Source organism: Cucurbita moschata, unplaced genomic scaffold, assembly GCF_002738365.1.
Source record: "Cucurbita moschata cultivar Rifu unplaced genomic scaffold, Cmos_1.0 Cmo_Scf00001, whole genome shotgun sequence".
Lineage (NCBI taxonomy): Eukaryota > Viridiplantae > Streptophyta > Magnoliopsida > Cucurbitales > Cucurbitaceae > Cucurbita > Cucurbita moschata.
The window spans coordinates 10,963,236-10,974,082 of NW_019268517.1; the positions used below are offsets into that span (position 1 = coordinate 10,963,236).

Consider the following 10,847-nt stretch of genomic DNA (forward strand, 5'->3'; position numbering starts at 1 on the left):
CCCCCCCCCCCCCCCCCACCCCAAAGCATCAATTTTTCCTGCAGAGTGTAGTGGCAGCCATGCCTAAATTAAAATTAAAAGTCCACAATTGCCAAGCTCATACTTAATGATCCAATAGCAATGCACCACCCTTATAACCTTCATTCTGGTCGGTCAATATCATGAGTCCGAAAACACTAGTAATTGAATATTCAAATTAATTGCTTAAAACTAAAATATGTAGATGTATGCTTAACAGCTGAAGAAAAACCTTAACAGTGGAAGAAATCACATGGCAAGCAATCCTTGAAGTACATGTCCCAAGTACAAGTCTGTTGTATCCATTTTCAGCGGCAATCTGCATAACAAACAATAGGACTAAGAATTTCCCTCTCTTTGATTGCAAGCTAATTGAAGGAATAAGTTGAGGAGCAAACTTTTTGCAAGGATAACATCCGCAAATGTGAGATAAGGTCTTCCTTTCCTGTGACATCACTGACTGTATCTAACAACTTCTTCAACTTCTCCCTTCCGTCACTCAAATTTGAAGAGTATACACTCTCAATTTGAACAATATGCAAATCTTTTATCGGTGGAGATAGACTTGACACAACTGATTGGATGGTTTGAATTGTTCTGTCTATCTCATGCAAAGGGATAGGACAAGCAGAGGTTTCATCAATATAAGCAACTCCAACACCAAAAACTTGCAGTGATCTATCCCTACTTGCTTCAAAATTTTTGTGTGCTTTAACTTGCATCTCATGAACAAATTGCAAAGCCACCCTGGAAGTTTTATTGGGAAAGGGGAGCGTCAGTCTCTTAGATCATGGACAGTTTCCAGTGCATCCAAGATAAATTGGTAATAAAAAAATCCGATTAAATAATTGTATAAGTGACTTTCTAAAGGAATACCAGATCATTCATCACTAAGAGCTATCATGATGTTCATACCAAAAAAAAAAAAGGAGCTATCAAGATGTTAATCAGTTCAGTTCTTCTAGCTATCTTATAAGAAAAAACAGCTTACGAATCATATCCCACATTGATCATATAAAGTTGTGCACTTTAACTCTATCACTAAGAGGTAGAAAATAATTCAACTCGATAAATAATGAAACAAATGTAGAATGAGAGGATTCAAACCCGCAACCTCCTAGAGGAAGTAGAATACCTTAACAGCTGAGCTAAGCTCATGTTAATATAGCTTATTAAGTTCTTCCTTGAAGTATTGGCAAAGGATAGCACTTAAGAAGTATGCAGCCTCTTAGAGGAAGAATAATGTCCTAACCACTAAGCTAAGTTCATGTTAATATAACTCATTAAGTTCTTCCTTGAAGTATTGGCAAAGGATAGCACATAATATGTTTGCACGATGATAGCAAAGCACTTTAATGGTCAAAGAAATTCTAGGTAGTTACTTTAGTTCTTATCGTATCTAAACATGATTTTGAGTTCATTAATGAAAAGTGGTTTCATTGGCGCTCAGAAAGCTGCGTTATTGGGGTTACCATCAATGGACATGCTGAGATAGATAATAGACTAATCGCCATGCTGACCAAATAAATTTTGGGCCACAAAGTAAGTTTCATTAGTGCTCAAATTTAGACCAAATAAAATTGATTGACTCATGTTAACTACAAATAAACCTAGAGGCCTGCTCAAGGATCTTAATAACTATACACAAACTGCAAATCTTTTGAACCAATCTGCAGAAAGAGTCACACAAATAACAGAAAGACGTGAGAATATCAATAGCGCTCGGGATTCTAACTAAATAATCAGTCTGAAAACTGTCAAGTCCACTCGCAACATCCAAAACGAAGTTCCCTGCGTACCCACAGCCATGAACCAATACATTACAAGAGAAAATATAAATACAATTAGTCTAAAAAGAGGAAGGACCTGGAACAAGGACCCCCGGAGAAGGCAACAAGCACTTTATCAGAAGGAGAGATCATGGCGTTCGAGTTTACAGCCTGCCGGAACTTTGCAAACAAGTTGCTCCGAAAGCAATCGCTGCAAAAGCGCCCATCGTCTCCTTCTTCAGAGCTAGACATGCGCTCCTTGGCCTTGCATTTAAAGCAGAGATGCGTATCACCACTGTCTCCGTTCGTGGCGGCTAATCGATCGGCCTTGTTTGTTCGAAGTGAATCTTGTTCGACTGTTGCCTCGTCATCTTGATTTCTATAGCAGTTGGACTGGCAGGCTGAAGAATTACACGCCATGGGTGGTCGAGAGTAAGTTGCCTGAGAATCAGAGCATGCCAAGGCTTCGTTGCGAACTTGCAAATTTTGCAGACGCGCCAAAATGAGGTCCTAATACAACCCAAACCCTAGCCAAGGTCTGGTCTTACCATTCTAGGTCAACCCGACTGGACCAAACCAACTTTGGTCTGATTTGGCTTGGCGCGCGTTTACTTGGGGCGTTGGGTCAATCTAATATGATGGTTAATTAACTCAACCATCACATACGACAAAAATTGCAACACATCACATATAAGTCACATGCACCAAAAATTGCAACACATCACGTAGAGTCACGTACGCCAAAAATTGCTAACACATATCTAACCCTAACAGTAAGATCGTTCCAGAAAAATATAGTATCCAATAAGATATTGTTCTTCAACGTCGAATTATTTTATTGGACCATGGCTTAAATCTACATACCCAGGAGGAGAAGATCACTAGTTGGGTGAAGAAGTCATCATCATTGCTGTACACAAAGACACAATCACAACGGTGCAACGACAGAGCCAGACGCCTTAATGGGGATATCACTCATTACTGCTAGAGGGTTGTCGAGGTTGTTTATAGTTATTGGTGTAACTAAACCACACCACCCACTAGTGGGTCGATGTTGATCAAAACACGAACAAAAAAAATGAGAAAGATTGAAAGAGAGGGATATATGCAACGAGCCCACAAGCGAAGGAGAGTGTGACCAATAACCGACTAAGGGAAAGGGACGAGTCGTAAAAGGAAAACGAGTAGCAACGACATTAGAAGAGACAGAGCACGAAGAAGAACGAGCTAGGAAGGGGACGATATAAGCTATGAGTTGCCCTCTATTTCTTTGAGGAGAGCCGAGCCGAGTCGAGTTCGATTTTTATAGCATCAACATTGAAGAAGATAACATTATGGTTTGAATAATATACTCTAGCACAAGCTTAGCTACATAATTTGAATGTTGGAGATAATCTTTGGATGAAAAGAAGAAAAGGCGTGGCCGCTAGTAGCCAAACCAAGGAAGAGCCAAGACATTCGATGGGGCGATTGAAGGACGTGGCGAAAAAATAAACCATCAATCTAATACCAAACAAATGGATTAAACAAAATCCTCAACACTTTGTAAGGCGGGACGAGGCCTCATTTTACAGCCTCAATTGCCAAATCCTTCACTCTCCCTTCAGCAAGAGAGAGAAGAGAGCCGGCCAGAGCAGCCATGGAAATGGTAATGACCTTCAGCAGCTCCTTATCCTCTTCCCCACTGGTTTACCCCAAAATCAAACTCGGAACAGTCTTCACTCCTCAAATTAAGCAGCTCCATGGCCTCACTTCGTCCTCCAGGATTTCAACTTCATTGCCTAAACAAGCTCTCAGCTCTCGTTCGAGAGTTCCAATTCGATGTCCGGTCAAATGCTCTGTCTCTGAAGCTACTGAAGCCCGCACCGGTATCCCCTCTCTCTCTCTACGTCCGTTTTATTTGGTCATTTATCGGTGTGTTGATGAGAAGAGAGAAAGCTACTGTCCATTTCTCGACCTCTGTATTTGCTATGCTGCGACGAGGAATTAGGAACCAGTATCGATAATTCTTATAGTTTATGAAAGTTTTTGTACTTGTGTAATCTCTCTTTGTTTTTGGTGATTTTTATGGTTTTTATGTGTTGGGAGATTCTTTGGTTGCATCAACGTTAAATCTAATATTGGTCTTCCACCCCACCCAAAATTTATTACTAACTTTTTTCTTTGGAATTTTCATTTCTGGGCTGATGTTTTGCATTAGAGAAGAGCCAACTGATGAGGAGACAAGATATAAGGAACATAGCCATAGTGGCTCATGTAGACCATGGAAAGACAACTTTGGTTGATGCTATGTTGAAACAAGCAAAGGTAATACCCAGATAATCATTTCTAATGTTTGTTTTGCACTGCAGGTGTTAATTCTTCATTCTGTTATATTACGATTGCATGATTTCCAAATCATCAATACTGTTTAGTGCAGCGTAATGCAATGATTTTGAGCAAAGACTAACTATGTTGTACCTGCTGGGTTATGCCCTATTTATTTTTTATGTCAATCATTTGATGTACTAGAGCTTAGAGCTAGAGCTAGAAATGATCATGAAAAACATTCGAAGTACTTAATAGTTTTTTTTTTTTTCCCATACATCCAAGGGTGTAAAACTCCTCGAACAATTTCTCCTTTTGGAGTTCATGTAATTTATTTTCTAAAAGCAATCTAAGACTGTGTACTTAGCAAGAAACGTTAACAATAATAACCTTCAACCTAATGCATTTCATATTTTCAATTGCAGGTATTTCGTGACAACCAAGTTGTGAAAGAAAGAATAATGGATTCAAATGACTTAGAGCGTGAAAGAGGAATTACAATACTGAGCAAAAATACATCTATTACATATAAGGATACAAAGATCAATATTATTGACACTCCTGGGCACTCTGATTTTGGCGGTGAAGTTGAACGCATTCTCAATATGGTGGAAGGGATTCTTCTTGTGGTATTCTTCAACATATTCTACCTATTTGAAACTGTGGTTCTATCTTCAAATTTATATTTTAGATATTTAAAATTTGATTTTGGTTTAAATACTATTTTGGTCCCTATAATTCTTGCTTTGGTTCGGTTTGGTACTTGTACTTTCAAAATGTCCATTTTGCTTCCCATACTTTCAAAATGTCTCTTAAAAAGTAACTTATTTAGTCCCTTTTCATTTCCATTTTTTCCTAATTTTTCAATCATAATTTTAGCATGATATTTCACTTACTGAACTTCAAATGTAATTATAAATTTGTATTAAAGAGTTTCTATTGTGTGAAAATTTATGCTTAAATTTGACGAACAGGGACTAAATTGATAACTTTTTAAAAGTATAGGGACTAAAATTAATTAAATTTTTAAATCGATGTCTCAATTCTTGGTGCACTGTGGATCACTTGTCACTTTCCAATAACCTACTGACAAAAGAAGCAACCTCAGAGGCTTATCTCATGCTTGTCGTGTCTACCCTTTTTTTTTTATGGCGTCAAGTCAGTGGAAAGTTGAAGGTTTGATAGAGTGATTGCAAGTGAGTTAAAGATAAAATAGTAAGGTTGCAAGTACTTTGGTTCTAGATAAATGATTGTTGAATGTTTGACTAATTTATAATTTGTATTGCCAACTAATCAAAAGCAACAACTGTAAGTTTGATAACTTGTTGTAGCTTCATCATAAAAATATTATTAGATTAGGGGCTAAAGGGTTATATGGGCGTCTTTTCAAAATTAGGGGCTAAATTTTACTATTTCCCTCTCACACATTTTATGGAGAGGAATATTTGATGGAAATAGTTTATTATAATGTTTGTTACAAGGTTCTTGCTCTTTCAACTAAACACCTTATTCTCACCTAACCCTTGACTTCCCATGGATTTACCGTACATGTTTCTTTTTTTCTATTCTTAAGTTCAAAATCTCGTTTGAAATCTGATTGCATAGTTTTGAAACTGAGACATTTAGCTTTCCTTGGAATTTCTTTCTATCGAAGTTCAATAACCTACTAAAATTTCTAGATAGTTTCCATGACAATAAAAAAAAAAAAAAAAAAAAGAGTTAAGGATTTTAAGTTGCAGATGGGACTGTTTCAGAATAAAAATGCTAAACAAACTCAACTTATTTTTCAAATGGACAAGGCTGATATGCCAGAGCAAATTATCAAGTAATAAGGTCCAAAAGATTTTATCCTCTATATGACTTGGTTTAAACATTTTCATCTTGCCTATAATTTTACTAAAGGTATCTTCTAAAATATGTTTCTAACTTTGATCTTCTTGTGCTATCACCTCTTTTTCTATGTATTTATCTAGGTAGATTCTGTTGAAGGTCCAATGCCACAAACAAGATTTGTGCTTAAGAAGGCCCTAGAGTTTGGGCATGCTGTTGTTGTCGTGGTCAACAAGATTGATAGACCTTCAGCTCGTCCAGATTATGTGATCAATTCCACTTTTGAACTATTTATTGAACTGAACGCATCAGATGAACAGGTACATTTACAGTATTTGAAAATCATGGATAATGGCCTTATACCTATGCTTTATGATAAGAATCAACAAGATATTAAGTATGAGTAAAGGATATATAATAAGTGCATTGAACAATGTGGCAGAAAAGAGAATATTACAATTTGCAAGGTACCAGACAACAACCAATCTTTTGAAATTAACACCATTATTGTTTGTATGTATAGTCATACTTTATTGTAATTGCACATTCTCGAGTTTAGAGTTCTCTTGTGTACTTATATGTGTGTCTCTCTAACATGGAGTACATTGATATTTTGCCAAATACTATTTGTACGGTATTAGAACATTAGGTACTAATGGTTTGGGAACTTTTGGGTTTGGGGTTTAAACCCCCTTTGTTTTTCACCTTAGGTTTTGTAAGCTTTATTGTCTTCACTTAAACCCATTGCCACCATCGCTGTGGTCAACGTACGTCATTGCCACCGCAAGTAAGATAAAAAAATTTCATCCTTTTTTGTCACCATCCAACCCACTAGGAAGGCCACCTTCCATTTTGTTAAAGACACTTTAGATATTAGAGCAACATTAAAGGATATTTAACCTAACTTTAAGATAGCAGTAAAGGATGATGTATATATTGTTGGCAACGAGAAGTGTATTAGAGAAGGTCAAACCAAGGGCCACAAAAAAAATGCTAAGGGCCGGGTAGAGAGAACCCCCGCCTAAAAACTAACGAATGAGCACCTTCAAATTTACAACAATATTTTATGCTTTGTTACAAACCTTATAATATTAGAGCCGCGGAGGTTAATGAAAATTATTAATGGAAGTCATTCTAAGTGATTCACTCAGTAGAGGGAAATTGCACACAATCTGACAAATATATGAATGTTTTTTAATGTTTCATTTCATTATTTCTGATGGTGTAAGCAACGTCTTTTTCACTCCAACTTTTGTTTTGGTTCAGTGCGACTTCCAAGTGATTTACGCTAGTGGCATTCAAGGTAAGGCTGGATTATCTCCTGAAAAATTGGGAGAAGATCTTGGACCACTTTTTGAGTCTATAATCAGATGCATCCCTGGACCACGTATTGACAAAGATGGTGCATTGCAAATGCTTGTAAGTGATCTTTCTTTTCATTGTGAACACTTCGTTTACCTTCAATAATATAATTGATTTGAACTGTTGAAGATCCGCTAGAATATTATTACATATCGCATCTTTATGGATAATAAAAGAACTTTTACAAGTTAGTTTTCTAGAATGATAGTGTCCTAAATCCTAAACCAAAAAACACATGAATTCAATTTCTGACTTTTCTTATTATTTAACGTAAAAAAACTGTACTATCTTGTTTGGTTTTGAAATATTCTACTTTTATTAATCTAAGTTTCACACACATCATAAGTACGCTTTGTTCAAGCCACTAACACTATATCTTCTATTTGCCCCCAATTTATTAATTTTTTTTTATTCTTTGGTCCCAATTCTTAATCCTTCCACCATGTAGTTAAACTTTATGACGAGTCCATTAAATGAATTCTTGCATATTTTGTACTTTAATCTCATGTTTTAGTATGTGATTATGTACTCAAGTCTCATGTGACATTCTTAAAGATGCAACATGGATGACAAACATAGGCTTCTCAGTTCTCCAAATTTGACAAAACTTAGTTCAACTCTTTTGTCTTGAACTTTTTATTCTCTTAAAACATGTCTCAATTTTAATATGTACTTCTTATCCTAGGCTACAAATATTGAATACGACGAGCACAAAGGAAGGATAGCCATTGGTCGACTGCATGCTGGAGAACTGCAAAAAGGAATGGATGTGAAGGTTAGTCCATTTTGCAGGTTGAGCTAGACTTACCAGCATTTGCTTTTCTTTAAGGTTTCCTTTCCATTTCATGATAGAGGTTTCCGAAGCAACCTGTTTTTTGCTATTATTTGGAATAGATCGTTGAAAAGTTATAGAAGGATCTTTCAGGATGTGGAGGTCTCTTAGGAGGAGACAGGATATTTGTCTCATCTTTTAACTATTTGGGCCTCCACAGTTCTACCACCTTTTTCCCCCCAATATTTGTTAAAGTTCTAAATGATTGGCATAGCTCCTCTTCGTATAATATAGGACTCTTTGCCTTGAATAGAATTTTAGAATCTTCTAAGATTGATTCAAAGAAGTTGAACTTCTGCTTTTTCTTACTTTTTGGCTACTTTCTGGAGTTCTTTTATTGGAAAATTGTATTTTCTCTGTCTATTTTGATAACGAGAGGGGTGTAAATCTCATAAGCTTTGAGTATTGGGGGATGTCTTATCTATCCTTTCCCTTTCTCTCCTTTTGTATACTTGATTTCTTCATTAGAAGCTTGTGTCCCTAAAAGAACGTAATTTTGGCTATTCTTTGGGATTATTGACTAGAAAGGAATGAAAGGTTTATAAAGGGGGTTGAATAGGTCCTTTCTGTTCCGTAACCTCCTCTTAGGTGGCTGTGCCATTTTTCCATATGATTAATGCTAAATGGGAAGTGTTTTTCCAATATTATTTGGCTTGAGTTAGGGCTATGCTATCTCCCCCCTTTCTTTATGTATCTCTTTTTAACAAAAGTTTGATTTGTTACCTTCTTTTCTGTCTTCTTTTTTCCAGGTATGCACATCAGAAGATTCTTGTAGATATGCAAGAATCAGTGAGCTTTTTGTATATGAGAAATTCAATAGAGTCCCTGTAGGGAAGGTGCAGGCTGGTGACATATGTGCGGTTTGTGGAGTTGATGATATTCAGGTAAAAGTGAATTCAGTTTTTGCAAAGCTTTTGTTCTTTTATTGAAATTTGTTCTTGTTGTTTTCGAAATCTTTATTGTGGATATCATGTGCTCAGATTGGTGAGACAATTGCTGACAAACAATATGGAAAACCATTACCTGCTATTAAGGTGGAAGAACCGACAGTAAAGATGTCATTCTCAATTAACACTTCTCCTTTTGTTGGTCGTGAGGTATGTCTGAATGATACTACCGGAAGTCCTAGTTTTTCTTTCCTTTAAACAAATATTTATATGTTTTTCTTGTAAGAAGCTAATTTGATTGAATAATTGAAAATACAAAAGGGAGAGGATGAAAAGCAGAGCTTCACGCCAAGGAAGATTGCAAAAATTTCTTCCAAGTATCACAAAGGGAAGGGATTGAGGAAGGGAGAGGGTCCCATTCATGCAGGTGGGAAGTGGTGATGAAGCTAGTGGATGAGGGGGTTTGGAGATAGGAAACTTAAGAGCCTGTTAAGAGTGCGTTCTGTTAGACGAACACGACTCTCCACAATGGTATGATATTGTCCACTTTGAGCATAAGCTCTCATGGTTTTGCTTTGGGCTTTCCCAGAAGGCCTCATACCAATGGAGTTAGTATTCCTCACTTATAAACCCATGATCAATCCCTAAATTAGCCGATGTGGGACTTCCATCATCCAACACGTTCTTGGCTAAATGGCTTTGGCATTTCCATCATGAGGAACTTCCTCTGGGGGGGGCTAGCTCTGATGGGAGCTGTCATAAAGAAAAATGGAATCTAGGTGCCTGAGTTGGAAAAACTTATGAAAAAGAAAATTAAGGTTCTCGTTAAGAAATGGTTTTGGAGACTCTAGATAAGGTGTTGAGATGCTGGAAAGTTTTCATTACCATGTGAGCTTAGTCGGATGGATATGTTACCTATTCCTTTCGTTTTTTTTTTCTTTTCTTTTTTTCATTGAGCGAGATTCTTATTTACTATCTCAAAAAAAAACATCTCTACAAGTGCTGCATAATTGAAGAATACAAAAGACAAAATGTCTGTCTAAATTACAACTAGAAAAAAAATGTAAGGTTTTATATGTGTTGTTATATTGAATTGCAGGGCAAGTATGTCACTAGTAGAAACTTAAGGGATCGACTCTACCGGGAGCTTGAGCGTAATTTGGCAATGAAAGTTGAAGATGGTGAAACAGCAGATACGTTCATTGTTAGTGGTCGGGGTACCTTGCATATCACAATACTTATAGAGAACATGTAAGAATTTCATATTCAGGATGATCCACCTTTTCCTGTATACTTCTTCTAATGACTAATAAGTTCATTCATTTCAGGCGGAGGGAAGGATATGAATTTATGGTGGGACCTCCTAGAGTAATAACCAAAAGGGTGAATGACCAATTGGTGGAACCATATGAGGTAAGTTTCTAATTGTTATATGATGCAGGACAGTGTTGGAAAATTTTAATGGAATTGATTCACTGCTAAATTTTTTAAGTTTTAAGTTCTGTAGATTATACAGGATTTAAAAATTGTGAATACTGGAATAGAATACACTGTTTGAAGGTTTTTTAGAATAAAAATTCTGTGAAAACTTACTTGGACAACTATTTTAAAAAGTTATTATCTTCCTTTTGTTCTCCTTGAGCATGTTTTTTCTGTTCACATATAACATGTTCTTCAGAATACAGATGTATTTTCCCAAAACATAGGGATTCGGGTGAGCACATTAACTCCCATATTTACGATTCAATCAAGCTATTAGAAGCATCTTTGGAAAAGAAAAAAAAATAATCTAAAAACAGTTCCCTGAACGCATAAAGAACCCCCCCCCCCCCCCCCCCCCCC

The 10,847-nt window shown here is 36.5% G+C and overlaps 2 protein-coding genes across 2 annotated transcripts in view; one reads left to right on the forward strand and one right to left on the reverse strand.

Moving 5' to 3' along the window:
- The window catches only part of LOC111445447 (cytoplasmic tRNA 2-thiolation protein 2), a 5,117-nt gene extending 2,662 nt beyond the window's left edge, over positions 1–2,455 (reverse strand). Inside the window, exons 1-3 of the mRNA XM_023083836.1 lie at positions 1,885–2,455; positions 417–765; positions 251–337 (exon numbers count right to left, since the gene is read on the reverse strand). Coding sequence (XP_022939604.1) covers positions 251–337; positions 417–765; positions 1,885–2,207 — 759 coding nt within the window. The 5' untranslated portion in view covers positions 2,208–2,455. The remainder of the gene's footprint in view (positions 1–250; positions 338–416; positions 766–1,884) is intronic.
- Positions 2,456–3,321: 866 nt separating this feature from the next.
- The window catches only part of LOC111445429 (putative elongation factor TypA-like SVR3, chloroplastic), an 11,196-nt gene continuing 3,670 nt past the window's right edge, over positions 3,322–10,847 (forward strand). Inside the window, exons 1-10 of the mRNA XM_023083806.1 lie at positions 3,322–3,655; positions 3,988–4,094; positions 4,520–4,723; positions 6,068–6,244; positions 7,191–7,343; positions 7,972–8,061; positions 8,868–9,002; positions 9,099–9,215; positions 10,105–10,256; positions 10,334–10,418. Coding sequence (XP_022939574.1) covers positions 3,427–3,655; positions 3,988–4,094; positions 4,520–4,723; positions 6,068–6,244; positions 7,191–7,343; positions 7,972–8,061; positions 8,868–9,002; positions 9,099–9,215; positions 10,105–10,256; positions 10,334–10,418 — 1,449 coding nt within the window. The 5' untranslated portion in view covers positions 3,322–3,426. The remainder of the gene's footprint in view (positions 3,656–3,987; positions 4,095–4,519; positions 4,724–6,067; positions 6,245–7,190; positions 7,344–7,971; positions 8,062–8,867; positions 9,003–9,098; positions 9,216–10,104; positions 10,257–10,333; positions 10,419–10,847) is intronic.